This window comes from Dichomitus squalens (assembly GCF_000275845.1).
Source record: "Dichomitus squalens LYAD-421 SS1 unplaced genomic scaffold DICSQscaffold_3, whole genome shotgun sequence".
NCBI lineage: Eukaryota > Fungi > Basidiomycota > Agaricomycetes > Polyporales > Polyporaceae > Dichomitus > Dichomitus squalens.
Window position 1 is genome coordinate 757,249 of NW_006766885.1, and position 26,868 is coordinate 784,116.

Here is a 26,868-nt window from a genome sequence, read left to right on the forward strand (position 1 = left end):
GGGGAGTGGCAGCGCAGAAACCGGCTGAAACGGGTTCACGGGCAGTCTCGTCGGTGTATACCTGGTATTGTTGGCTCACTCCCCACCCTTGCCTTTGACCGACATTCCTGACCGCCCCCTAGGGGCTCTCTCTCTCTCCTGGACCGGTGAAATACGCTGTTACGACCTTCTAATTCTCAATCATGTCTACGTCCTCGGTCCCTACGTCAACTACCTCTGCTGCTGCCTCCGCTTCTTCGACCGCGGCTGCCTCTATCTCCATCCCCGCAAATCTCAAGGCATGCAGTCACTCTCATCTCATCCTCACCGTTCTCATATCTTCCCCGTAGATCGTTGGCATCATCCTTGCTGTTACCAGCGGTCTCCTCATTGGCTCCAGTTTCGTCTTCAAGAAGAAGGGTCTCCTCCGTTCTCAGAAGGGGTTAGTGGCGGGTGAGGGTGTCGCGTACCTTAAGTCGGTATGTGGACAATCCCCTTCTTATGTGTTCGCCATATCTAATCCTTGCGAAGCCACTATGGTGGACTGGAATGACTAGTACGTCTCCGGCTTGATAGATCACAAGCAGGCGCTGACCCGGTTCCAGTGATGATTCTCGGCGAACTCTGTAACTTTGCCGGTACGTCACATTGTCCAGCATATCGGAACATGAAAGCACACGGCTAAGCGGGACCTTAGCATATGCCTTCGTCGAGGCCATCGTCGTCGTACGTCAGCAATTAGTGTGGCTCCACTGCGCAGCTCAGCTCTTGCCTCCTAGACACCTATGGGTGCACTCTCAGTGGTGATTTGCGCCATCTTGTCTTCCTTGTTCCTCAAGGAAAAATTGAGCTTCTTCGGCTGGCTTGGTTGCGGTCTCTGCGTTGTATGTCCTCTGTATGTCCATGCCTGTATCCCGCACTCATCCATCTCCTGCGAAGCTTGGTTCCGTCATTATAGCGCTCAATGGTATAGCATATTTCCATTTCAAACTTCGGCGTTCTCTGACGCCTTCGAATCACAGGACCACAGGAGGCATCCGTAGGACAGATAACCCAGTTCCAGAAGCTGTTCTTGTCTCCTGGGTTCCTGGTGTATGGAGGCATTCTCATCACTGCTGCTCTTGTGATCATCTTCTACTTCGCCCCAAAGTGCGTGTGCTGTCCAACAGTCATCCTGGGATTACTACTAATTACATCGAAGATATGGCAAGAAGAGCATGCTATGGTACATCATGGTGTGCAGTATGATAGGTGGCATCAGCGTCAGCGTCACTACCGGTTTGGGGTCTGCAATAGTGACCACCGCTATGGGCGACAACCAGGTTAGTGAAGTGACCACATGTGTAGTATGTCTCTCACAGTTTCTCGCGAACAGTTCAAGCACTGGTTTATTTACTTCCTAATGGTATTCGTCGCTGTAACATTAAGTAAGCTCCTGACATACGACGTGAGGATGTCGTACTCACGGGCGGCCGCTAGTCACGGAGGTTTACTATCTCAATGTGGCGCTGGCGCTCTTCAATACTGGTTAGTGGATCTAACCTCACTAGTGCGCCTTCTGCTAACGATTGCCTGCGCGCCTCTAGCTATGGGTTTGTGCCCTCAATCTTCTGCCGTTACAGCTTAACTGACATGATCTATAAGTCACACCAACATATTATGTGATCTGTGGGTCGACTCCACACCCGCTGATGTCGCATAGCTGACGGAATCACCTTTCGTAGTCACATTTTTCTCAATGGTAACAACCATCGTGTTGTTCCAAGGACTGCAAGCGCCGGTTGTCCAGATCATCACCCTCGTCATGGGTTTCTTGGTCATCTGCGTCGGCATCACGGTGCTACAACTATCCAAGATCGACCCTAACCAGATAAAGAAGCTCGACAGGCGTTCTACGATGTTGCTACAAGCGGCAAGAACCAGCACCGACGGCGAAGACGAGAAGGACTTGTCCGCCATCGAGGACCCGGGCATCGATGCGTTGCGAGGCAGCTTCGGCACGATGGGCAGCATCATCCGAGCGCGCAGCGCACGCCGGTTGAGCATGAACAGCCGCGCCTCCGCGTCCATCCGCTCCCGGTACAGCGCTCAGCCGCCACTCCCAGGTCAGAACAACGACCCACTCGCGGGTCTGAAGCGGCATCAGCTGTTCGACAACCCCATGCCGGCTACCCCGGAAGCGGGAGGCGACGGTCTATCAGATCGGGGCTCGATGATGACCCATCCATCAGGACTTGGCTCACCGTTCTCGCAACGGAAGCAGACTATCAAGTTTGGCGACCAAGACGTCGTACATTCGTACCACATACCCGGTACGGGAGACGACTCGGCGACGCACGAACACAGGAACGTGCGGTACAATAGCGGCAGCGTCCAGGACGACTCGGTCAGTAGCGGTGGCTGGTCCTCTAAAGCCGTAGTCGGGACTAACGGCGAGCAGACGCCGACAACCGGCCGTCAAGTCGTCCACCTTCCCCCCATCGAGTCGAGGGAGGAGCTCAACGATAGCTCCGTACCCCGTACCGCACCTCCCGCATTTGGCGGAAACAGTGCTGATCCGTTCGACCGCCCAACACTCACCAGCAGCCCCTTCGACGGGCTTCCCTCCACCGCCACATTGGCGACCTTCCCTTCCGCCACTTCTTCCTCGACGAACTCTTCTGGCGGTCGCCATGGCCCGACAACACCGACCAAATCTTCCCGTCTGCCCTTCTTCGGGCGCTCCCCGAGTTCGCGGCATTACCCGCGGGGCGAAAGCGAGGAGGACCGCGAGGAGAGCATCAGTCTGTGGAACCGGCCCTCAACAGAGAGCTTGGACGCGTCTGAGACCTCGAGCGATGCCGATCTACCAGGAGGCGGGATTAGGCTGGTCCCTAGCTCGAACTCGAGGGATCGATCGGACGTGCTGTAGGCTGGCTAGGACAGGACCTCGTGCTACAATATCGCGTTCCGTTACCATAGCGCACGCTTGTGATAGGTATTTTGTGGTATAGATGCAGGAGTAGGCTGTACACACTACTCTCGACGGACTTGGACTGCACCTACTTTTTGCGCATGGTTTCTTCATCGCTTCCGCTGTCTGTGTTCTGATATCTCCTTTTTCGATATGTATGTGTACCGTCGTCGCCGTGATTCGTGAGTGCGTTATGCGTTGTAGCCACTCTGTCTCCCTCTCCTCCGCGGAATTCGCGCATTTGTATTTCCCCCTTCACATGCGCGAATTCAGCTGGTGAATAGCCCCTCATGGAAAGATGTCAGATGCGAGAACATCCCCTTGTCGGCCTCGTCCGACAGAATAGGCGATCTAATCCCGAGGGCCACGGCCTCTGCGGCCATGCTCGATGTCGATGTCGAGAACATCTGCCACAAGTTCCGTGTTCCGTCCCAAGCTGTCCCTCTTCTGTGCCATGCCGTAGCGTTTGAATAATCTGCACCCCGAAGTGCCACAAGGAAGAAGACGCCATGGCTGAATACGGTATGTGCAAATGCAAATCTGGTTCCGCGAACGTAAGGTGCGAACCACGCTCGGGGTGGTGTGGGAGAGGCGTATCTGGGGACGGATGGGGTGTGCGCAGATATCCCGACGGGTTTCTGATTTCGAGGCCGATGCGATCGCGCAGGCGACTTCCCTTTTAGGGAGAGGCCATCCTCAGAAACCCCTTCCGGCGGACTCGCTCTAGCCTCGGGCGCTAGCGCTCGCTTGTCTTCTACTCACCACTCGACTCTCACGACGGTCGATGTCGACGCATGTTCCCGTCACTGGGCATCTTCTACGGCGCGCGGTTACACACGGCTATTAGTCTTACTCTGGAGGCGAGAATATGGCTAGGGAGTCACGAGTGCAGATCCCTCGGCAGGCCCTACATAGCTTTCGCAACTCGTGGAGAATGGCGGTATGGGCTCGCGGTTCCTTATTCCGGCCTGCGCCCACGCTCGGTTCTTTTACGTGTCGAGTTCGGAGTCAGTCCATTATCAGAAAGCAGCGCGAAGCATGTCGCAGGAGGCTTCTATAGCCTCGGGTTTGGCACAAACCTTCGGCTGCAAGACTGCACGCGGCCAGGGATGACGCAAGACAGGAATAGTGCTTTTTAATAAACACATGTCGAGTATGAGATCACACCAGCTCCTCCCATTCAGTTTCGACGACTCGACAGTCCCCTGGCGATCTCTGAAATTACAGGGTCGAACTGAAGAGAGGTATTACACGCCCAGCGATACGGTGGAAACTCTAACGGTGTCCTGCTATACTATGTAAGTACTACTGCATACCAGCGAATGTCACAAAAAAGGTAAGCTACTCGGCACGACATGGGAGAGGGGGCCAATCAATGTCCCGGTAAAGATGGGATGCCACCACAGCAATCAAATGTACAACGACAACAGTGAGACGATGCTAGTGTCCATCACGGCAACAGCCTGAATAAGTAAGAAGAGAAAACCAGTGGATGAGGATGTACAGTCCGGGGCGGCGGTTCAGCGGATGTTCCGGAGATGATGAGGCGATGGTGTAACGATGGGCAATGGGTGGGCAGGGGAGCCGACAGTCCGGCAAGGCTCGGACCCAACGTGAATGCGGGGTATGCGGCAGGCAAACCAAGAAACGTTCAGTGCGAGAGAGGGAGTGCCGGACGACGGTAAGGCTCGTCAATCACATCGTATACCCGTGGCCGAATGCCGCGCCTCGAAGTCGAGGGGTACACGCACTTCAGCTTGCGCTTTGCGCATTGACTGCGAGCACATGGTTAGCACGGCCCTTTCATCTTATGGACACGCGTGACACTTACTTGCACGTACGATCGCGCGAGCTGGCGGGCGGACTCTGGCATGCAATCTTGCGCTTGCGGCAGAAGAAGCAGGCGAGGGTCAACGGCTTCTTGGGGCTATCCTCGACCAAAGAGGATGGCCGTGATATGGGCGGCGGTGCCGGAATACTCGGAATCGAGAGAACATGATGAGAAGGCATCATTGACTGGGAGCCGTTGTCCATGGAGCACGTGCGGGCGTGCAGGGTATGGATGCCATGTAGAGGCTGTGGCCGCGGTGCGTGAATGGCCGGGTACGCATAGCCAATAGACGAGGCAGAGACGGGACTAGAGCCATACCCTGACCCATCGTCAGGTGGATCGAAACGGGGATATGAGTAAGGGCACGATGGTGGTTGGTAGAACTGGACGTTGCTGTGGCTAGGCAGTGATCCAGGCGAGAAGCGTGCGTCGGGATGGGGCTCAGGGTGCGCCAAGTGATTATACCCAGCTTGTTGCTCGTACGAGAAAGCACCTACGAGTCATGAAGCATTAGCATTAGCGTTAGATATGATTGTAGTATACAATCGCTCTCGTACCTTGATCTGGGAACCGATCACAATAAGCCTCATCGATGGGTGAATCCGCATAGCCTTCGTCGAAGTAGCCCCTGGCAGTGTAGGCAGGTTGGTTTACATATAAGGGAGAGCCGTTGCTGTGATATGAAGGACGCGCGTCCGTTAGGGAGTCACCGACTGTCTGCGACAATAATCAGCCGCGCGGCTCGGTGGAGCTAATGGTGCAACGCACCGTGTCACAGGTCAGACCTGGCTGATGCAACCTGGGTTTGGAAAGCTGCGGTACGACTCCGACTTCGTCACTGCTATCTGGGCCACCTTCGTGCTCGGGATACTGCAAGGACCGTGGAGTGCAGTGTAAAGGTACGCCACTCGCCCCTCTGGGCAGAGGTAGAGTTGAGGTGGGAATGCTGCACGACACGCCTTGAGCTCGTGGTGCATATGGGGGAATGCTATCGTCCATCTGGTAGGTCTCCGGATGGCCGGAGGACATGTACTGGTAGACGGCTATCGAGGTATCGGCTTGGTTGCATATCTGAAAAACAGATATGATTAACAAAGACGAAGCGTCTCACGATGGTAGACCGAATAGACTTACTTGAACCGTAGGCTGCAGAGACAGATCATACTGCGCCGATGTCCCAATGTACCTGGAGTCTCCGTGGTGTGCGTAGGGAGTCCCGACGTGACCAGCATACTCGGGACTCTCGTAGCCTTCCGGGCGCTGATAATATCCAACGACCGGCTCATAATCGGCTACATATGGTTGACAAGACGAAGGGGGGTCGACAGGTGTACCCAAGTAGTCGGAGTCCGCGTCGAGGTCGGGGGCGCCTTGGCAAAGCTGCGGGAGCGGTTGGGCCGACATGCCGCTGAGCGAATTAGGTAAGTATGCAAGAACGTCGAGATGTGAGTCGCAAGTGGCTGAACGCCGAGCGGGGGAGTGAGTCGAGGAGAAAAGGTGTCCGAGAGAGGGCAAGGGGAAAGTTCAAACGGCGGACTCTTTGTAGGTCCCATCGTATATGAACGTGAAGAGAAATGGCAAGAGTAAGGTGTCCAGGGTTGAGGCTTAGCGCCGGCGCCTCGGGGCACAATCCGGTTAGATTCTGGACGAATTCAACAGTCATATGATGGGCCCACGCTATCATTTCGATCTTTCTCGTTTTTGTCTTTGTCCAGATTCCGACAGATATGCTTCCGGTTTCCTTTGTCTTCTGCCGGGTTTCCTCTACCCACACCCAGCCGACGGCCTGCGTAGCGACTCCCGATCCCCGAGGAGTACGGTTCACCTTCGCGGTCCCAAGGGTGAAAGAGTGGCTTGGGAACGCGCGCTAACAGTGGCATGGGCGAGATCCTTTCTGTTCTGGTGTCGTCTCCTGCCTGATGCACTTAAGGAACAAGAATGTCCTTCGAGCGTCCATTGGGATTGATTTTGCCTATCCGGGCGGTGTCTTCGCCGAGACCCTTTCTTTAGTATTTAGCGATGTATGTGAGACAAACAGGGCCAACCGTTCGGAAGAACTTTATAGCTCATCTTGCCAGCCATCGCCCTCTCCACCCGGTGATGCCCGCAATCGGTAGGCAGGGACCGCCTACTGCCCGGCGGAGTGGGTTCGATACGCGGAAGGCAACTCAATGCACTGACGCCCTCTGACGCCTCGACGTCAATCAGTGGCTCATCCGTCCCAATTCTCTAGAAGCTATGCCACGAGGTTCTCCAAACAGCCTTCCACAAGATTGCCGAGCCCAGCGTGCGCCCTCGCATTATATCCCAAGTCGCCGTCGGATGCATCGAGCTGGCCAGTGGGGGTTGCTCGCACGCTGTGGAACGCACTTGCGCGGCCCAGCTTCTGTTAGCCCCGAACTCCTTGGATCTGGTGTGGTCCCTGGACGTATGTAGCAAGATCTTCACTCGGTTCTATGAAAATCATCCCGATGGGGCCACATGTGCCTCGTGGAGCAGTCGCTGGTCATAGCCCGAGCATATGCTGCGCGAATCGCCAACACATCGTGGCCCACGGACCACTTCAATCGCCCCGCCAGACAGCCCTCATCGTTCATGCGCACCAGCCACAGCCCATTGACGGTGGCAGTGCGTGACGTCGGAGAATTTACAGGAACGACTGTCCAAGCAAGGAAGTGAGACGTCTTCGATTCCTGAGGCCTGCGCAGAGGTTCTGGGGCTCACTCCAAGCCGAATAGCACAGTGCCGTTCGCATGCACGGGGCTGACAATGTTGAGCGGGGCCGCATTATGCACGATGTCGTGGAGGCCAGCCAGGCTCGTCGGTGGTGTGCTCCCTCCACAAATATGAACTGGCTTCACCGCTCGCAATCGCCGGCGACGTCGTTCTAGTTCGGCGCAGATGTAACGTGGGTCAGCACGGCTCCTCGCGGTTCATTTGGGGTAATTGTCCTGACGAAAATGGCTAGGTGCACCAGCCTCTCATTAACACTCGTATGGAAACGCGATCGCAGCAATTGGGACATGTTCTCAAGATCGACATCCTTGTTCTGAACGGGGGGGAAGGGCGCCTATGCTAGCACAAAGTCGCGCCGTTCATTTGGATACCACCAACTTCCAGCAGACTCCAATTGCGGCTTGGGCGATGGAGGAACACAAATATTCCCTTGCGATTCCCGACTCTGCCATGCGCCACCATCTCTGGTCTCGAAGACGTCAATTTGAGTTATAGTACCCACATCTTGAAACCTCTCCTCACGTGCTGCGCAACGGCAGATAGTAATCCGCGCCTGCCACTGCGTACGTACGCGCAGAGGAATGATTCACACAAAGACTGGTCGTGATGACCAGTACCGAGACCACACGAGCTGTCGTCGTAGAGCCATTCGCCTTATGCTGACCCAGACATTCACATGCTCACGCGCTTCGAAAGATCAGAACGATGGGGCGAACGCACGGCTTGCACTTCATTTCGCTGTCCTCGGGCACTTGTGCCGGTTTCTTCCCGTTCTTCCTGCCAATAGCGCATCGGGAAGCCCACGGCTGTGGTGACCTTGCGGGAAACCCAAGGGAGATCACAAAACAGGATTTATTGAAGAGCGCCCCGACTGCGCGGTGCGCTTCGCCTTCGCGTGCTCGGGCTACGAGCAGCACGTCCCATTCTGATCTCAATCTCAAGCTCCAGCCCCAGAAAGAGCACGTCGCGCGAAGGTCGGAGTCCTGGCTGCAAATTTCGAGGTGGATCTCTCTCTGAAAGTGGGCCTCGTACCGGTACACAGGAAACTTCACACCCCATCTTCGTCGGCCTGAGTTCGCGTCCGACTTCCACTTCCCTGTGTGCGCAGATATGCTATGTCTGTGATCGCTCTCGATCTAGACCCTCCAGAAAGTGAAGATCGGCTTGACGGCTCAGGGCTCTGCGGGGTCGAGTGAACCCTGTCCGCGCCTCGTAAGCCTTCGTCGAGGCTTGAGTCCCCATTCTCGCGCAGATCGCTGCAGATGCGACATCCGACGCAGCACCGCACACGCGCGCTCGCGTGGGCGGAACGCACCGGGGTGGCATATGGCGATGGACGCCAACGTTGCACGCTGCACATCCCGCGACAGCGTACAGCGTGCAGCGTACCCGACGAGGCCTTCTCCCGCGGCGCGGACAGCAACCGCAGTAGGCAGGATTTCTCCGCCGATGGGACCCTCGAATGCGGCCTTTGGGCGACCGAGGCCGCTCGCGCGTTCTTCCACTTCGTTCCAACGAGGGCATTTCTAGCACCCGCATTAGTGTCGCACGTCTGCTACCGACATCGGCAATGGTTCTACTTTGCGCTGGAAGCACGTTCGGCGAAACGCGTGGGGTGCGCGATGAGCGCAGAAGGCCCGGGAGATGGCCATGGAGAACAGCGTAAGGGCCTGGCGCGCTTAGTGCGCCAGGCCCGGACGACGTGCGTATACGACAGAGCGTTCGGAACGGCCGTGGACTGTCGGAAGGTGTCGAGGTGCATGCGAAGCTGTCCGGGCTCTGCTTCCATGTAGCCCGTCTCGGACTGGCGCTGGTCACTGTGTACTGATCGAGCACTGATTGTGGCCACGCTCGGCGATATAGCTCTATCGATGCGCTCTGGGAAGCAGGAAGCAAGAAGCCAGACGCACGAACCTCAAAGTTGGAGGTACGGAAATCTGTCGCAGCGCCCTTGGCCGCGGCGCGCATTATCGCACTCAATCGTCTTGGGCCTTGGCCGTTGCAACAAGATCCGAGATGAACGACGTGTGATCGAGCTTCGACGCGGAACGCGAAGATCGCTGTGGTGGTTGGGCTAAAAGCGCGCTTTGCCAATTCGGAGGCCGGCGACGCTCGCGGCGATGGAGTTGAGCCCAGAGATGGGGAAGCGTGGATGACGATTTCATGAGTTTGTCGACTGCAGGGAACAATGAGAGGGACTGTGATCACTGGGTGGTCGGCTACATGAAGACAAAGGGCCAGCCAAACGCGTGTTTTTGCATCAGACTCCAGCACGTGTTCATGAACGCGTCAGCCGTCTCGCAACGTTGCGCAGGCAGGCGGTGTCGGAGCAGCGGCTTTTCGTTCACTCATGCAGGCACAACCCCGACCGGCGGGTCGGCTCGGGCAGCGAAGAACGTGTCCTGAGGTACATGAAAACAGTCAGTATGGACGACGTACAACGAAGCGTGCGAGGACCCCGGATCGTGCCTTTCATTATTATGTGCCCATGCCACAGCACTGGTAAATGAGTTGCGACGAGACCGCACAACGCCCGTCACGGGCTCATCGTACGTTGAAACATGCGTTTCGACGTTCGGCGTATACCGTCTCCCATTCACCGCGTTCCACGTCCATGTGAAGTACACGACGCACCGAGAGTCGAATGTTGGGTGCGGGCTTCGCACAGGGGAGGGAAGGCCGCGGACAAGAAGTGTCTTGTTGTCGGCGCAGTCTAAGTAGGGTGAGGCTCGATTGCGTTCCTTGTCAAATCTCCCACCATGATAAGCATGGTGCTGCAATATGATATAATAAAACACATGGCTGCGAAATCCCAGAATGGCCTGTAACTTATTCGACACATGGGAACAATCGTCGGGATCACGTCACGAGAGATCCTGACTTTCGGGGAATGGAACAGGGTCGACAGTGCGTGCAGCCTCGCCATATGTGAGGATCCCGACGTAGGGCATCACGTTGTACTTGAGACTGTAGTGTGCCGGCGTTGAGTCCCTATAGGGTTACAACTCGTCAGCACCATCATCATATGTGATGAGTAACAGGAACGGAAGCGGAAGGAGACTGCTGTCATTCACAGCGACCACAATGCATAAGTGCAGCCGCTCCTTCGACTATGAAGGGGAATTTGGGCGATGCTAGAATCGCTGAATGGCAAGCCGAGCTACGAAGGATGCTGCAAGTCATAAAGCCTCAGGGTGCCGAGTAATGACCATCAGACCGAGGGATGTTCTCAGATTGCTTCAGTCATTGAGTTCGGCAGGTGCGGCTATATGACCCATCTCCGACACCTTGACGGGCAGACGAATGTTGACAAGTTACAGCTGCCCGGAAGTACTCACTCGAACGACGCGCTCACATCGCGGAACACGTATTTGTTTCGGCCAGCAATATCGATGTATGCATCTTCCTTGTTTTGAACAATACGATCAAATATCACGACCTCGTTTTTCGTCTGCAAATGAGCATGAGGAATGGAATTCAGGAATAAGGGTGCATTCCACCCTTACCCCCTGCCTGTTCTCATACTCCGCGCTAACGTAGATGAAGAGTTGCTTGGTGTTCCAGTTGAATAATGGCTTGAGATCTGAATGCACAGTATAAGTTCAAGTGTCTCAGTGCAAAGCCATTCGAAGTGGCGGGCAACGTCTTTACCCGCTGTAAGGTTGAAGTTGACGAAGGCAAAGTCTTGGTACTTATTCGCGTATCGACGCGCATTGCCCGGGAAGCTGGTGTACATAAATCAGATTTCAAGAAGCGTTTCAGACTCAATCGCATACACTTTCACGTTGGTCACGGCCAGGGTTCCTGGTGGAGGCGTCGAGGTGAAGAGGAACGAGGACAGGGAGATGGCGCCAAGGAGGACCATTAGACACGTCGAGAGCATAGCGGAGACATTATTGATTCTAGAGTAGATGGAGTGCATCGTAACCGTCTAGATCAAAGCCAATGGACGGGAGCAGGGTGAGATACGATGAGAGTCGCAGTGAAAGACGAGCATTCGCTCTGCCCCAGCGCCGAGACACGTCCGCATCCTGGGCGCACGTGGCAGTAGCAGGCGGAGGCGGGAGGGCGGCCCGGGACTCTGCCTTCCGTTTTGGGCGGAGATAGGGACATGGAGCACCGGCAGCGGAGGCCAAGACTTGCACGGCGTCGCTCCTGCACCGACGGCTGCCTTTCTTCTCCCCACCGCTCTTGCTGCTGTCGCCTGTTGCTTGCTCGCCATGTCGGATGCCTACGTAGCCCACAGGGTTATCCGTCGCATAGCAGGCTGGGCTGTCATCTCATTCTTCTCCGAGATCCACGTCGTTGGGGGCGAGAATGTCCCGAAGGATGGTCCAATTCTTGTGTGAGTGCTCTCTCATCTCCCTCTTCTCCCCGTTCGTGTCGCCATCGCCCACAGCACACAATCTGCTGTTTCATTCAGCAGCCATCCCATAAGATAGCAGTTTGCTCCTCCCCGCACGGAGGCAGCGTGCCCACGTCCCCCTAGTCGCGTGGCATGTCATTATCCTGCCCCTTTACTCCACGTACCTGGACATCTTAGCTAGATGCGTGGGCACGTTCTCTGAACACGAGGCTCAGAACCACTCATGAAATAAGCTTTCCTATTGCCTACGTACGCTGTTGGTACGCTACTCTACTGGAACTTCGGCTTTCGGTCTCAAGCCTCGCAGTTGCCAGCATCCTAGCTTCTAGCTTAAGGGCCAACATGGCATATCCGTCTCTGAATCGCATTCGTAATCGGTACACTCCAGAAGTGTCTGCCACGCTTCAAACGCTCTCTAGCCTGTCTGAAACTCGGTGCGCTCGTTGAACCAAATCTCGAGATCGTTCCAAACGTGTACGCCGGAGCTTTTTATCCACGACTCTGTGATTGGCGGTTCAACGAGGTGTTCGTATTCTGACAGCTTCTTGCAATTAGAACCGCGACGCACCATAATATGATGCTCGACCCGGCCATTTTGTGTATGTGACACATTCCTCTACCCATTCTCGCCTGCTCACCTCCACGTAGCTATCGCATTTCCGTACAAGAGAATCCTACACTATTGGGCGAAAGGTATGGGCTTGCACTTAAACGAGGCTTCGCTGGAAGTTCAACGTGCTCTTCTAGCGTCCCTATTTGCCAATCCTGTTATGAAGTATGTCCTGACGTCCGCCGGTAACATTCCCGTGGACCGCAAGGCTCAGGACAAGCGTCTTCTCTTCCGTGGGACGTTCCGGGCTCTAGCCAAGGGCAAGGCGGTGGCGTTATTTCCCGAGGGTACAAGTTATACAGAACCCCACATCATGCAGGTCAAAGACGGTGCTGCGTGGGCCGCGCTAGAATACGTGAAATGGGCGCAAGAGAATCCAGACAAAGTGGGAAAGGGCGCCGAGAACGTCATGATCGTCCCGGCTGCCATCGTCTACACGAACAAGTCGAAGTACCGTAGTCAGGTTGGTGACGTCGACGTCCATGCGTAACGAGCTTGCACTGACATCCTTACGTCTTAGGTGATTATGGAGTGAGTTTCGCCGTTTCCCTTGCAACGTCCAGAGTTTCATACTTTTCTCGTCAGATTTGGACAGCCAATCAGGATGGAGGGCTATCTTGAACAGTTCATGTCCGGGGAAGAGGGAGCACCCCGGGCAGCCGTCAAGCGCTTGACGGCGGCAATTGAGAAAGAGCTCACTCAGTTGACGATCAACGCACCCGATTGGTTGGTGGACTCATTACTCGTGTGTATCCTCTCACCGACCCTCGTCTGTCACTCGATACAGGGACACACTTTACGCAGCTCGGATGGCTCGAGACCTGCTTTGGCAGGGTGAACGTTCTATCAACATTGATGAATTCGTCACCATCTCTCAGACGTAGGTTATGAGTCCGGTACCTTCTCCGAAGGTTTCTACCAAACTGACTCCATGCATGCAGCCTTGTCGACCTCTTCTCTACCCCCGACCTCGTCCCGAATATTAACGCAATCAAACGCTACCTCCTCACGTACTATTCCCTCCTTGAGTCCACGCACCTCACGAACTCTGTCCTGTCTTCCCTGCCTCTGCCAGCTACCCTCGATCCGCGCCAACCTGTGCCTCTTCCTAGCCGCCTGCTGACATTGAGCGTTCTCATCCGGGACTCAATCGCACTTCTTTTGCCTCTTCCGTTCTATATTGTGCCTGTGATACTTCATGCTCCCGCCTATGCAATGGGCCGCTTTGGCGCACGTCTGGTGGAGGACGAGGAGGAGACACAGGCGCAAAACAAGGTCGTGTTCGGCTTGCTGCTCCTGCTAATGATATACCCTGCTGCGTTCTTCTTCCTCTGGGCATTCCTCTGGTACACTCCGGTAGGCGCCCTCGTTGCAGGGTTCTTGGTGTTTCTCTTCGCGATGTACCACAATCGGCTGATCAACGGTATGTCTCTTTCGTTATCCTGTGGTCCGAGTTCTCCCGTTTTTGGTTTTAACGCTCTCTTACCTTCATGCCGGCATTGTCTTTTTCACCCCTTCACGCAGTCTCTTATGATCGGTGAGTGCTACGCGCCGCAGGCCCACCCCGTGCATTTCTGCCAAGACCCTGTGTGACAGCGGTTCTCATCCCTGTTTCCGTATCTGCAGTGCCAAACGTCTCGTTGCCGCCTGGCGGGTCCTCGTCGGCGTCTGGGCCCCGAAGCGATGGGACCTGTCGCTCTCCGCGGTCGCCCAGTACACCGTCCCCAGAATTCCGCCAGAGAACCCCTGGATAGACCGCTCCAAAGCCAAAGCGACGTCCCGGCCGGTCACACCCGCCTCGTCATCGCCTTCCGTGACGCGAGGACCTGCCGAGTCCCCCGCTTCATCCACGCCCACGTCGACACCCGCGGGTCCTAGCACGAGCGCGGGTTCGGGCCCAGGTAGGCGGCGGCGTCCGCCCTCGCACCGGCTCATCCGGCATGTCCTCCGCGCCCGCGTCGAGGCCGCCAAGGCGCTCGCCTCGCTCTTCGCGCAGCTCGAGCGTGCCCCTGAGGGCAAGCACGTCTGTGCATCCGTGCATCTCGCGCAAGCCTTTGGCGGGTATGTCGAGACCCCCAAGGAACCGAGTCGCGAGACGTCGGCCGGGGTCGAGACCGTGCCCGAGCCGCAGGGTTGGCGGAGCGCGCGGGAGGTCGTCGCGTTCCTGCGCTCGCGCGGTGCCAAGTTCCGGGCGCTCGAGGCCCGGGTCGAGGGCGACTGGGCGGCGCTGAGCAGCGAGGGAGAGGGGTACGAGAGCGAGGGTGTCAGCACATCCGAGATGGATGACATCGTGTGGGTACCCCCGAGCCGGCAGTGAGGGCTGGGGCGTGTTTTGACGTCCGTGAGGTCATGGAGCTTTTCATACGGTATTATTGGATACGAATCGAGAACCGGTTGCACGGTCATTTACGGGGGTCGTGCATGCTCATGTATGGGATCGTTCTCGTTTTCTTCTCACATACTAATCTCGCCTTACTCATATCTTAGGTCGGAATGCTGTTGTACTTTCCGTTCGTTACCCTCCCCCCGTCTTCAAGCCGTGCCTGCGATGAGTTGAGCTTACGAACCGAGTGAATAATGATATCGTTTACAGCAGTATACAGTGCTATGCGTGGAGCGTGCAGATACTACAGGGTATACAGGAGGAATGCATCTCTATCGGATGGTAGTGGGCATGAATGAGCTGAAGAATACAATTGCGACATGCCAAGGACTAGATGGAATAAGTTAACTATAGTCCGATAGTGGAGAAGATGGGAGGTGGCGATCGGTGGGCCTCACACCGGGACAGGTCGGCACAGGTCGAAGACCCTGTTCCGCAGCTCGGCTTGCGGCCCAAGCTGGGTTTCGATGTTGGACATTTGCATGAACGCCAGTTTGGTCAACGCGTTGTCAATACGCAGTGACAGGGAGTGGAGTACGGTCGTGAGGTGCGCATCAGTCGAGGACTTGTCCATGACGGGCAGATAGAGGCTGGGGTCGTCGTATACCACGATGGAGGACTCAGGTGGGTTGGTAGGTTGCTGGAGCTGGCCTGTCGCAGACGCGATACTGTCTTTGCGGATGGGGATAGGCCGGAAAACACGGGAGTTAGCCAGGGTTTCCAAGCGAACACAGAGGAGACCAAGCTCCCGCATCTGTTCCACGCTGAATTGCACGCGTGAGCCTGACGCAGTAGGCGCGGTCTCGAAGGCCTCTAGGTCGTGCCGGGCAGCAAGGTCAGCGGGGTACAGAACCGAAAGGTACTCGGGAACTTCTAGGCCCTTGAGCTTGCGCTCGCCGATAGGGAAGATCTTGACACCCATCCTTTGAATCGCATCGATGGCGTTTTGGGGTTGGGCGTATGACCGTTCTGTCTTCGGACCCGAGTTGAGGATCAGTGCATTGATCTCTTTGGTGACGTCCGCACTGCACATGATCTGGCCACCTGCTGCAACGGCGTTCACTCGTGCTGCACGGTTGACCATGGGACCGAAGTAGTCCATACGCCCGGTAACAGGGTCAGGCTCGCAAACGGGCGTGCCACAATGGATACCCATGCGCAGCGAGAGCCCACGGGCGATGACGCGGCCTGCCGTATCGCGTATCTCCTTCCCATCCTCGCACTCGAGAAGCTCCAAAGGCCACGCACAGCTGAGCAGCTGCGACTGGACGCTCATACACCACCAGAGTGCGGAGAGCGTCGTCGGGAAGGAGCACATGAACGCATCACCTTCCGTCTTGACTTCGTAGCCACCGCAGAAGCGTAGCAAGCGACGTAGGAGGTTGTTGTGGAGGACCATGGCAGATTGCATCCCGGGGTTGACTTCCCAGAGATGCGTCGAGTTCCGAATGTCAGTGAACACCAGCGCGACGTGGCCGGTGGGCGGAGGGACTTCGTCTTCCAGGCGAGAGATATCTCTGTTGATGATCGCCGTGCGTTTTGCCTTCGCCAAGCTCTGTATGACTTCCTCGGGGATGACGGGCTCCTGACTGGAGAATACATCGCGAGCTATATGACGGTTGAACAAGTCGGAGACCTTGATGACCATAATCATCGTCGTGCCCTCTGCGCCGTAACAGATGGCGAAGTCGCGGAGCTTCTGAGCAGCGATCATTGGGTCCCGCTCCTTGCGTGCGATGTCGACCGCCGTCTGGAAGGAGACATAGTCCCAGAGGCCACGGTTGCCGACAATGACGAACTCGTCCATCTCAGTGAGATCGTACATGAATATGTCTGGACGAGCGTTGACAACAGGGAGGAGGTAATAGAATCCGAAGGACCGCGAGACGTCGATCTCGTCATTGACGAATCCCTTCGGAGACACCCAACCTTCAGCGGCTCGGATACGTTGAGTCTCATTCCGGTCAAACGGGTCGTGCTTGCGAGAGACAAGCTGTGCAATGCCCTGGCGAGAGATGACCGCAAGTGCGTTACCGGCGTTCGCGACGTAGAGCGTGCGATCAACGAGGTAAAGAACGATGCCCGAGGCGCCGATCTTGTCATGGATACTTTGGGCCGTCGCCGATGCGCTGACGTGCGACATCTTCCGCCCCGAGTTTGAGTACAGGTGGTCGTGCAAGTGTTTGTTGAGCTTCAGGAACGACCGCCGCATGGCGTCTGGGACTCCCTCGCTGCGCCTGAGCTTATTGAGCTCCGCGACGAAGAGGTTCAGGAAGTTGTCATGGAGAAATTTCGTCAGTCGGTTGTTGCTCGCGATGTGCGACGCGCGTCCGAACATGGCGAAGATCGCCTCGTCGTGTTTACCGCGGAAGTGGGGTGAGACCAAGTCGATCATGGTAAGGTGCTCCGTCATCCCTAGCGTGTCGGCGATACCATACGCCATGCCATTGACGTCGGCCATGGACGTTCGCACGCGACGATCGTCACCTTCCTCCGGGATATTCGTCTGCATGCCTATGGTGACGTCCATGAGACCGAGGATGCGGAGCTGCGTCAAACTGGAAAAGTCAGAGAGCTGTTGCTGGTTCCTGGACTGTCGGTGGTTCATGTCCGGCTTGATCTCCAGACGCTTGTTACCCGACAAGTTGAGGTACCGCAGGTTCGTGTTGAAGTTCCTGCGTTAACGGATAAGTGAGCATCGACATGCGTTCGTGCTCCGCTAGCAGTACACCCACCAATTCCAGTCGTACTCCCAGTTACTGATGTTGTACTTCAACACGTTACTCCCCACATCCATGACCGTCAGGTTCACCAATTTGCTGATCTCGCGCGGCAGCGTCTGCAGCTTGTTCCCGTTCAAAAAGAGGACCTCGAGCTTCGTCATATGCTGCAAATTCTCCGTCGGGATCGCCGAGATCGTGTTGCCGCTCAGGTAGAGCTCCCTCAGCTGCGTCAAATTCCGGAAGAAGCTGCCCGGCAGCTGCTGAATGTTGTTGAACGACAGGTTCAGGACCCGAAGCTCTTTCAAGAGCGCCAACGGGTGCAGCGAGTCCGCAGTCAGACTATTCTCCCCAACGTAGAGCTTCTCGAGCGACGCCGCGAGAGCGGGGAGCGTGGACCCAGTGATCGAGCTGCTCGATGCCTTCCTGTCCGAGAGGAGGCTGACTGTGCTACCCCAAGTCTGCGTCGCGTGGACCTCCAGGTCTATAGACCCGGGAGGCAGATTCCAAGTGCTGATGACATTGGAAGTGACGTTGATAACCTGGAGCGAGGAGCAGTTCCACAGGCTCATGGGCAGCTCGGAGAGGTCATTGTTGTGTGCCTCCAACACCTCCAGCCACTGCAGACGCCCAAGGCTGCTCGGGAGCGTGAACAGGTGGTTGTTCGAGCACGAGAGATGCTTCAGCTTGCTGAGCCCCCCGAGACTCTCCGGAAGCGAGCGCAGGGAATTGTGGTCGATATACAGCGACTCGAGCGCGGTGAGCTGCGCAAGCGCAAGGTCGTCGAGCGTGGACAGCTTCGCGTACGACAGATTCAGCTCCGTGAGCGCGTACGGCCGCCCAAGCGGGCCTGGCACGGGGTTGAGCTGGGTGATGTCATTGTGCGACGCGTCGAGCTGCTTGAGCGCGGGCCCGAACGAGATGTCCAGCGCGTGCAGCTGGTTGTGATCCGCGAGGAGCTGCTCGATCTTCGGCAGCGTGCAGACGACGGAGATATCCGTGATGTGGTTCCGCCGACAGTCGAGCACGCGAAGGTTCTTGAGATTCGCGCATTGCTCGGGGATCTTCGCCACACGGTTGCCGACGATGGTGAGGTGGTCGAGTTCTGTTAGTTGGCCCAGCTCTTCCGGTAGCTCCGAGATAGAGTTGAATGACGCGTCGAGGTCCACAAGCGACCGAAGCTCGCACACGCCGGCAGGAATATGCTTGAACTTGTTGTTCGAGATGTTGAGGTAGCCCAGCTTCCGAAGGCGAGGGAAGTAGTAGGGAAGGTTCTCCATCCGATTGTTTTCGAGCTTCAGATGCGACAGCCCCGGTATTTGATCGAGCCCCGCGTCTTCCAAGTCTGCTATTCGATTGCATGATAGGTCGAGCCACTCGAGCGTCCGACAATGCCGGACGCTCTGCGGGACCTTCTTCAACGCCATATGCGATAGCCGGAGCTCCTTCAAACTCGAGCATGACTGGATAAAATCAAGAGGAATCTCGAGCATAGGGTTTCGCGAGAGGTTGAGCGAGACGATCACTTCCGCATGGGCGTATAATGAGACCGGAACTGCCTTCAGGCTGCGAGACGTGAGGTCTATGAGGTCGAACGTGTCGAATTGCATCTCTTCCTCCTGCAAAGCAGATGAGCGTCAGCATCCCGACCCATGCATCCATGAGACAGAAAGCGTACCGGCGGCCCGAGCACATTACTCTTGTAGACGAACTTCAGCAGGAATTGTATGTCGTCCGCACCCAGCATGTCCAACCCGTCGGCGATATCATATCCTGCTTGCTCTAATCGTCTACGGACGATATCAGCAGGGCGCTCCGTCGGCGCGAGCACTCGTTCTGCAATTTCCGAACGTCAATCTTCTCGTCTGACCTAAAAGAAGTATCACGTCGTCCCCGACTCGCACCTCTTCCTCTCTCCTTCAAGTACAGCCTGTGCGGCTCCACCCCCGGGTCGAGCAGCAGCTTCTTGTTCAGCTGCGGCGTCAGCTGCGACACGGTGACGTCCAGGCCGCACTGGACGACGTGGTACGAATTGTTCGCGCGGTAGATCCGGACGTGGTACAGCGCCTTGGACGACGTCCCCCGCTTCCGCCGCTTGCGGGCCGACTTGCCGCGTACGCTCTCGTCCGAGGACGAGTACGCCTGCCCCCCGAGCGGGTCCTCGCCCTCCTTCTCCACCGCCCAGCTCTCGGGCGCCGTCCACGACGGCGAGTCCACGTCCCCCACGCCGTTCTGATAGACCCCAGGCGCGCGTGCCTTGGGCGAGATCCTCCGGTGATCGAACACGAGCGCCCCGGGGGCTAGCCGCCGCTGGCTGGTGGATTGGAACGGGTTGGGGTTGCTGAACATGCTGTGCTGCGAGGTGTTGACGGAGCCAAAGTGCATAGACGACACGTCCGAGCTCGAGTGGTATGTCGAGGTCTCGAAGCCGCTCCCGGGTGAGCTGCTGCTGTGCACGCCTCCCTCGGCTGTGGGTAGGACGGAGAGGTCGACGACGCCCTCCATGTCATTGAGGTTTGTGTCGAGCGTATATAGGTTCTCCTTGGGTGGCGGCGGCGGCGGAGTCACATAGGCTGGTTTCTTCTTCTTGTGCTGCTTGGTAGGGAAGGATGATCCGGAAGGGGCCGTAGGCGTGGGGTGGAACGAAAGATCGGGAGATGGGATCGGTGGAGGGGGCTCCACGGGAAGGGGCTCAGACCGTAGGCGGCTGCGCGACCTCTTCGACCTGAGCAAGCTGAGCGGATTCAAGGAAGTCTTCTTGCGCGAGTCTAGAGTTCGGCTCGACTCGGCGGAGTGGACGCTAAAGGTCTCCGATGGCCGCGCAGTAGAGGCCACACTGATATTCGATGTGCTTTCGTGGCGAGGGAGAGTGAAAGAACCGAATGACGGCTTGTGGATTAAGCCAAACCGGTGTGACGATGACTTGGGCGGAGGAGTAGGCTGCGAAATAGAACGTGTATGAGTAGTCAAGCCCTCAGTGCGTAGCACATTTCTGGCCTCAATCTCTTCCGCGAAATGGACGACTCGACCAGGCCGCGATCGCGGCAGCGGACAATACGTGGTCTTTGGCAAACAAAAGAAGGCTCGTGACTACCGCTTCCTCCTTCTCCACCGCGGCGGCGCCGTAGCGGTCCGAACCTCGTCACAGGCTTCTGTGGATAAGCTCCAGAGCAGAGGACATGACACAGACAGCGTACTGCATCGGCCGAGCACGAAGCATCGCATGATTCAGCCCCCATCGCTAGACAGCGTGAGTTGCGTTGTTATGAGCTAAAACGATGGCAGTCTGGGCTGGATGCGTACAACACCGAGCGAGTCCGAAAGCTGCGAGGCGAGAGGGGGGGATGCAATAGTCCCCTTCCCCACCGCGAAGCTTCCATCCTCCCGCTGACGCAAATTCTGGGCGAGTTGCCCATATGACCAGCAGGGTCTGAGTCGCACAGCGAGCTGGACCGATAAGCAGTTGGCAGAGTCCGAGACACGGCACCTGGCTGCAAGCCTGGACAAAGACAAGCGCACGGAGCCCCGCACCCATCGTATATGCGACACCTGCCAGATAACTCAAGCGGAGCTTTTCCCGACGTTTGGCGTCCTCATCAACAGTCAGAGCACAAGACGTACAGGTTCCGAGTCATTGTTGTTGGCAGCCCACGGGGCGATTTCCGTAATGTTGGCATCGTCGGTGAGGGTAAAGGTGGACAAGGAGTCGCGGTCGACGAAGTCCTGGTCATGCGAGGTGCTGGAGAAGTCTCTGGAGATGCGAATGGACGTAGGGTAGGAGTTGAGGTAGGAATCGGCCTGCATAGCGTGCGGGCCTTGGAGGGGAAGCGATGTCGGAGAGGAGGTGGGAGAGACAGGATTCGGCATGAGTAAGGCCGTCGGCTGCCTCCACAGCTGCTTGCGAGGAGGCGGTGGATGCAAGAACTTTGTCGCCGGCTGGAGCGAGAGGCGAAGGCAGAAGTAGCAGAGGCAGAGGTAGGGGACAGCCGGCCGCCAGAGACTGAGTGGGCCAAAGCTGAGCGCTGAGCGCAGAGTCTTGATGATCGGTGGCCGCTTGTTTCCTTTTCCGGGTCAATTGGCTCTTACGTAAGCGGGCGGGCCGGTTGGCGTCCGCGGACCCCAGCCTGTCCAGCCTGTCGACGGTGTCCTGCGAGTACTTACTGTACTAGGTATGGCACTGTGTGCGTTGTATTCTCCCACCTCCCGCCTCCCGTCGTTGACAGCCCACCACTGCGTTTCCAAGGCAAGCCGCCGCCCGCGACCATCCACGACCACCAATCGCGGCCCCCTGCGACCACATCACCCTACTGCTTCGGTGCTTCCGCAGTCATTTCCTCCCACCACGTTCACGACCCCCGCGGCCTTGTCGGTGATGCCTTGCTTCGCCCTCCGACAATGCAAGTGTCCTCCTGGCCGCCTCCGACGCTCCCCAACATTCACTCCTCGAGGCGCACAGGCGTGCCTCGCGCCCAAGCTCGTCGTCTTCAGTCATCTCCGGTGCTTTCCACCGGCCGTGAACTGAGGTGTCACTCTAGAGTTTATCCACCGCGGCCTGCATGGCGGCTTGGTGGGAAGCGTCTGAGTGCCCGCGATTGACTTCTCAGCCGTCACCACCGCCAGTGCTTGCATGGGACTTCGAGACCATCGAGGACAGCCATGCTGATCCCTTGCCTGTCGGCCGACGACCGCTTTGTCTCATATGCTTGTCACCGTGCCCGGATGTCGACGTGCGACGGAATCTTCCACCGCCTTTCGGGTGCCCGGCAGCACTCTATTTCCACGTGCGCGCCCAGGGTGCTTTTGGATTGTAGGCGTGCGCACGCGCGCAGGGTCTATGTTCCCGATGGAATCTAGATGCTTGTTTACGCTGCAGTGTTGCCGTGGCTTCTTAGAATGATCAGCCATCCTTCTCCATCCTTGCTCAGAGGGTCAATGACGCCATCCCGGATGATGGTCGACATTGTATCGACAGGTCGCAGTATTATTTACGATTCCTATATCCAAGCTAATCTTGTGCCATCGGAGTCGCAGCAGTTTCTGACCATGGTGGCGTTATCAAATTGATACCGACGGTTGGATTGTACTGCCAACATCGTCCGACCAATGCGGTCGATTACTCTGAATGCTTGGAGATCGCAACAATCTCGTTTGCGTTTCGATCCTCCTCAATCAGGTACGAGAGCCATCAAGCCGCGGTGGCAAAGTCTACCTGTTTCGCATACACGAGTCGCTTGCTATAGGCCAAAGGGATAGGGGAAAGTGGGACGGTTACGGCTGCCATATGCACCGATCGCCCGTTCGCCAGGTATGTACGACGCGGTCACATGACTGATCAAACCAGCTAATTAACCATGATCTCTTCGCCGTTCAGCCATCATCCTCAATGCAAGACTCTGTCGCTAGCCAAGGGAAGCCTTGCAACCGCACTCACACCGAGATACACTTGCCAAACGGGAAACATGAAGCATCACCGAACACTCTACGTTGCTGATCAGCCTGAGGGCGAGGCCAGGTAAGAGCGGCCCGAGTGCATCCGATATCGGAACAATGTCGATTTCATCGCAATCGACACAAAACACCGCACGACTCTATCAACATTGGCGGTTGCGGGGCATGTTTGACATGCGGCGACGCTGGACTACGAGAATACGCATTTCGGTTTCCCCGCTTGCACGGGTACTCGTCCCGAGGACCACGGAGAGGTATGCGCCAGGACCGTTGCGGTCCCTCCCTCGGGAAAAGAGAAAAAGGAAACACTCACCTCAGGAATATCCGGGACGACAGAAAACAGACGGGGCCGCCGAACCACGCCTGCCTTCCCTCGGCCAAGTACCTAATTCAAAGATGCAATCGAACGCGTTCAGCCTGTCCGCGCGAACGATCGTGAGATGAACCTATGGACGAACGCGACCAGCGCGTCCACCCTCATTCGATCTTGAGGGCCTTCAGAAGTACGTGTTGACGAGCTGCTGCAGACGTTCGAGGCGTTGCGCGGGCGCGGGAGACTTTGCGGCTTGGACGATCATCTCGAGGTCCGTTTGCGCGAACTTGTTCACGTTGCGTGTCAGATGCGCGTTCCTGGGAGATCGGAGTAGGAGAACGCTGACCTTCGCGATGACCTCCGGAGCCCAGCGCACGGACTTCTTGACCGGAACTTGGACCTGAACCTGCAGCTGCTGGCCTGGCTTCGCGCGCTTGATGACCGCCGGCGGGGGCCGTTCGGCGCGCCGAGGCTTCTTCAGGATCCCCTTTGGCTTGCGGGGGACAACCCCGGCGGGGGCCTTGACCGTGACGTCGACGCCGTTGGCGGTCGCGGGGCTGACGTTCTCCTTGTCTTCGGCAGAGCATTGCAATTCGCGCTTGACGGGTGTCGTGAGCTTGACGGGCGTCGCGCCCTTCGTCGGACGTTTCTTCTCGAACCGCAGTGGGAGCATGGGCCGCGGCCTGTTCAGCATCTTCTCACCCTTCTCCGGCCCCGAGAATGCCTTGCGTCGAGCTTGAGGCGCGTCCAACTGGGCCCGGAGGCGCTTGAGGAGGTCTTGACCGATGAGGTTGGGGGACGGGGAGCTGTAGGTGGCCGGAGCGGAGACCGCTCGGCGTGCGACCGTCGCTCTGGGCGGGAAGCCGACACCGAGGGCTGTCGGGGTCGCGATCGAGGTGCGGGTCGGGGTCGGGGTCGGGGTCGGGGTCGGGGTCGAGGGGGCCTCCGGTGTTGCGTCGGCCATCTCCACGTCTTGCAACTCGGCAGTGTCCGTCACAATGACGCAAGGATAACCCGCCTGTCCTGCCACTATGACGGTACCGAGGAGCTCAACGCTCGGACAGACGACACTGACCAGGGGCGGGCTTGAGGCGTCGTCCGCCATCTCCACATCTCGCAGTTCGACGATGCCTGCCATAGCGTCCGAAGAAGAGCCACTCCTTGCGGGCGCAGCAGCAGTACCATCTGGCCGGTCGACGCTCGGACGGAGAACAACGCTGTCGGGGCTTGAGGGTTCGCCGACCATCTCGACGTTTTGCGACCCAGCAGCATCTGAGCAAGTGCGGGAGAGGGAGCCGCCACCCTCACGCACCGACTCAGCACCGCCAGAGCACTCAACGACGGGACGACCGACTGCTGACGACGGAGTCGAGGCGGCCTTGACTTTCTTGGCGGGGGTGAAAATTCTGGGATCCCGGCGTGTACGAAGGGTCCTGGGGCCTTTGAACCTGTCGTGCCTGCACACTGCAAAGTGTTGAGGAGTGTCAGCGAGCCCAAGGGCGGTCAGTCGACGGCGTCCAGACACTCACGGATCTTCCGATGCCACTCCGGCAATTCTTCCCAGAGTTTCATTTCCTCGCGGAGCTGCTCGCCTGCGAGCTTGACGTACTCCCGGCCGTTCCACAGCCAGAAGGGGGTGCCAAGAGCAGACTCGAAGACTTCAGGAGCAATCGCGCTAGTGAGGTAAGACATCCTGACAGATAAAGTGACTGCGCAGCAGTATGGGTGCAATAGGTTAAAGCAGGTAGTGGGAGGTGTATGGCAGGATGTGAGGAGCGGCAATACAAGTCGCGAAAGGCTTATACGTGAGTGCCAATCCGGCCCAGAGCAAACTAGGCGGCTGACCGCTTTGCTTGGTTCAGATCTGAATACTGACCATACAATTGCTCTTACACATCTCCAGGCGGAAATGTACAAAAGTAATCGTATAGTCAGAGTATTTCTGATTAGCTCGGTAAAGACATCGACCATGGTTGCACTGTTCGGGTCTATGCTGTTACTGCAATTGATCGCGGCATCGGGGAAATACACCCCATTCGTGGGGATGTTTGCCACTTTCCGATGCTTGACCTAAAGCGCGCCATCAACGCGCCCATCGCTGTAGGCAACACGAGATGAACATCAAAGGGGGGATATCGGCAATAACCAGAGCTCACGACATTGTTCAATTGCTCGGCTATCTGCACGATCCCGTCAAGTAGCAATTGTCCGACGCGTTGTCAGGCGAAGGTTGGGAAACCGCTAATAAATGAAGAGGTTGGTGATGTCGACGCTGGGTTGTACTATGGATGTATACCGCAACGTACCAGGTACATGATACGCCCCAGACTTTTACCGGGCTTCCCAGGCCATCGAGAGCGTCCGTCACGGCGACAACATCCCTCGCGTTGCCCGACGTTCCGACATGCTTGAGCATAGCACCATTCACTACGCCGCTGCATTCGATGCCTTTTCCTTTTCCTTGAATAATGTTAGTGATGAGTGACAAGTACTCCGATGCGCTCTGGAAGCACATCACTTGGCTCGGACTGAGCGCGAGATGTGTTCCAGGAATATGAGAGATGTACAATTCATTTGGAAGCTTACTTTGTGTCCAGGTTGATACCGCGGGGGTCCCAGCTGACTATATGCAAATATCCGCCAGTGTCAGGTAGTATTGAGCGTGGAGCGTGACGTCTGCTACACCACATTTTCCAAGGCCGTCTGACAAACTAGCGAAGTCGGCAACCATCGTGGGCATCACTCGGGGATTGTGTCTGACCTGGATCGGCTAACGAAGTGCCCTTGCTTTGACCTGATCAGAGTAGAGAAATCGTGCCAATACAATGGTACTTCAAGAAAGGCACAGTCAAAAGGGACTCAATAGGTGCCGTGAATGAAGGCTAAGAGCCCATCGACCAGTCGAATTGGTGACGTTGGGGTCGACATGACTCACATGAGCTATTGATATCACTGCGAATAGTTGCGAAAACTCACCGTAGATGCCCCAGATGCCATCCTGCTGTTCAAGAAGCGTATCAACGTGGAGAAGATTGCCTGGAGTAGCCTTGTGCGGTACATCGCTCGCGATGCAGTAGACGTGCTTTGGGATCAGGAGCAACTGGACAGCAGGAAGGCCCTGTACAGACCAGAGCCGGCAGTCAGTTGTTGCCCTGCCGCCAGTCCACCAGCTGATAAGTCGTGGTCGCCTTCGCCGACAGCAGATAATGACCCGCTACTACAAAGGTCTAGCTGCCAGTGACAACACCATTTAGCTACAGTTGCGGCGAGATGGGACATTCTGGCCGCTAGTAAGCGTGAGAGTACGTACATGCGAACTCGCAACAGGGTCGAGCCCGGAAAACAGCATCCTATACCGCTCATGGAACCAACTCGATTGCAGCAGAACCATGCTCAAAGAGGAGCATCTGAGCCCAATTCGAAGGCGATTTGGTGAGTGGCCGAAGTATCAAGACTTTTCAAGACTGCGGTGCGTTAGAAGCGAGATCGAATCTGCAAAATAGTCCGGGCGCAATACTCGTGATCATGG

At 56.9% G+C, this 26,868-nt stretch overlaps 6 protein-coding genes across 6 annotated transcripts; 2 read left to right on the plus strand and 4 right to left on the minus strand.

Moving 5' to 3' along the window:
- Nucleotides 1-90: 90 nt before the first annotated feature.
- On the plus strand, nucleotides 91-3,218 carry DICSQDRAFT_152481 (uncharacterized protein). Its single transcript, XM_007361803.1, has 14 exons — nucleotides 91-278; nucleotides 330-458; nucleotides 511-535; nucleotides 585-617; nucleotides 677-705; nucleotides 759-863; nucleotides 919-946; nucleotides 1,002-1,128; nucleotides 1,181-1,301; nucleotides 1,355-1,406; nucleotides 1,459-1,506; nucleotides 1,566-1,571; nucleotides 1,624-1,647; nucleotides 1,704-3,218. The coding sequence occupies exons 1-14, from the start codon at nucleotides 183-185 to the stop codon at nucleotides 2,888-2,890; spliced, it is 2,010 nt and encodes a 669-aa protein (XP_007361865.1). The 5' UTR covers nucleotides 91-182; the 3' UTR covers nucleotides 2,891-3,218.
- Nucleotides 3,219-4,583: 1,365 nt separating this feature from the next.
- DICSQDRAFT_50757 (uncharacterized protein) lies at nucleotides 4,584-4,945 on the minus strand (the record flags this gene model as incomplete). Its single annotated transcript, XM_007361804.1, has 2 exons — nucleotides 4,584-4,707; nucleotides 4,764-4,945. 2 exons carry the CDS (start codon nucleotides 4,943-4,945, stop codon nucleotides 4,584-4,586), a joined length of 306 nt encoding a protein of 101 aa, XP_007361866.1.
- A 5,278-nt stretch (nucleotides 4,946-10,223) lies between these two features.
- On the minus strand, nucleotides 10,224-11,464 carry DICSQDRAFT_98888 (signal peptidase 22 kDa subunit). Its single transcript, XM_007361805.1, has 5 exons — nucleotides 11,276-11,464; nucleotides 11,151-11,224; nucleotides 11,006-11,082; nucleotides 10,838-10,950; nucleotides 10,224-10,490 (listed from the first exon to the last, which is right to left on the minus strand). Exons 1-5 carry the CDS (start codon nucleotides 11,419-11,421, stop codon nucleotides 10,364-10,366), a joined length of 537 nt encoding a protein of 178 aa, XP_007361867.1. The 5' UTR covers nucleotides 11,422-11,464; the 3' UTR covers nucleotides 10,224-10,363.
- A 200-nt stretch (nucleotides 11,465-11,664) lies between these two features.
- DICSQDRAFT_152485 (glycerol-3-phosphate-acyltransferase) lies at nucleotides 11,665-15,063 on the plus strand. The gene is made up of 10 exons (XM_007361806.1): nucleotides 11,665-11,844; nucleotides 12,421-12,464; nucleotides 12,514-12,558; nucleotides 12,613-12,938; nucleotides 12,996-13,006; nucleotides 13,061-13,201; nucleotides 13,263-13,355; nucleotides 13,417-13,898; nucleotides 14,000-14,012; nucleotides 14,102-15,063. Exons 1-10 carry the CDS (start codon nucleotides 11,720-11,722, stop codon nucleotides 14,790-14,792), a joined length of 1,971 nt encoding a protein of 656 aa, XP_007361868.1. The 5' UTR covers nucleotides 11,665-11,719; the 3' UTR covers nucleotides 14,793-15,063.
- A 189-nt stretch (nucleotides 15,064-15,252) lies between these two features.
- Nucleotides 15,253-19,927, minus strand: DICSQDRAFT_51145 (adenylate cyclase-like protein; the record flags this gene model as incomplete). Its single annotated transcript, XM_007361807.1, has 4 exons — nucleotides 15,253-17,533; nucleotides 17,594-19,197; nucleotides 19,257-19,414; nucleotides 19,483-19,927. 4 exons carry the CDS (start codon nucleotides 19,925-19,927, stop codon nucleotides 15,253-15,255), a joined length of 4,488 nt encoding a protein of 1,495 aa, XP_007361869.1.
- Nucleotides 19,928-23,523: 3,596 nt separating this feature from the next.
- DICSQDRAFT_124487 (uncharacterized protein) lies at nucleotides 23,524-26,730 on the minus strand (the record flags this gene model as incomplete). Its single annotated transcript, XM_007361808.1, has 6 exons — nucleotides 23,524-24,803; nucleotides 24,869-25,032; nucleotides 25,646-25,867; nucleotides 25,926-25,962; nucleotides 26,316-26,457; nucleotides 26,650-26,730. 6 exons carry the CDS (start codon nucleotides 26,728-26,730, stop codon nucleotides 23,524-23,526), a joined length of 1,926 nt encoding a protein of 641 aa, XP_007361870.1.
- Nucleotides 26,731-26,868: the final 138 nt, after the last annotated feature.

Coding starts and splice junctions, on each gene's coding strand:
- DICSQDRAFT_152481 (XM_007361803.1), top strand. CDS start 183: ATGTCTACGTCCTCGGTCCCTACGTCAACTACCTCTGCTGCTGCCTCC. Junction 279..329: donor CCATCCCCGCAAATCTCAAG/GCATGCAGTCAC, acceptor TCTTCCCCGTAG/ATCGTTGGCATCATCCTTGC. Junction 706..758: donor TCGTCGAGGCCATCGTCGTC/GTACGTCAGCAA, acceptor CTTGCCTCCTAG/ACACCTATGGGTGCACTCTC.
- DICSQDRAFT_98888 (XM_007361805.1), bottom strand. CDS start 11,421: ATGCACTCCATCTACTCTAGAATCAATAATGTCTCCGCTATGCTCTCG. Junction 11,083..11,150: donor CAACTTCAACCTTACAGCGG/GTAAAGACGTTG, acceptor CTGTGCATTCAG/ATCTCAAGCCATTATTCAAC. Junction 10,491..10,837: donor GATGTGAGCGCGTCGTTCGA/GTGAGTACTTCC, acceptor GTAACCCTATAG/GGACTCAACGCCGGCACACT.
- DICSQDRAFT_152485 (XM_007361806.1), top strand. CDS start 11,720: ATGTCGGATGCCTACGTAGCCCACAGGGTTATCCGTCGCATAGCAGGC. Junction 12,559..12,612: donor CCTACACTATTGGGCGAAAG/GTATGGGCTTGC, acceptor GTGCTCTTCTAG/CGTCCCTATTTGCCAATCCT. Junction 13,202..13,262: donor ACGATCAACGCACCCGATTG/GTTGGTGGACTC, acceptor CACTCGATACAG/GGACACACTTTACGCAGCTC.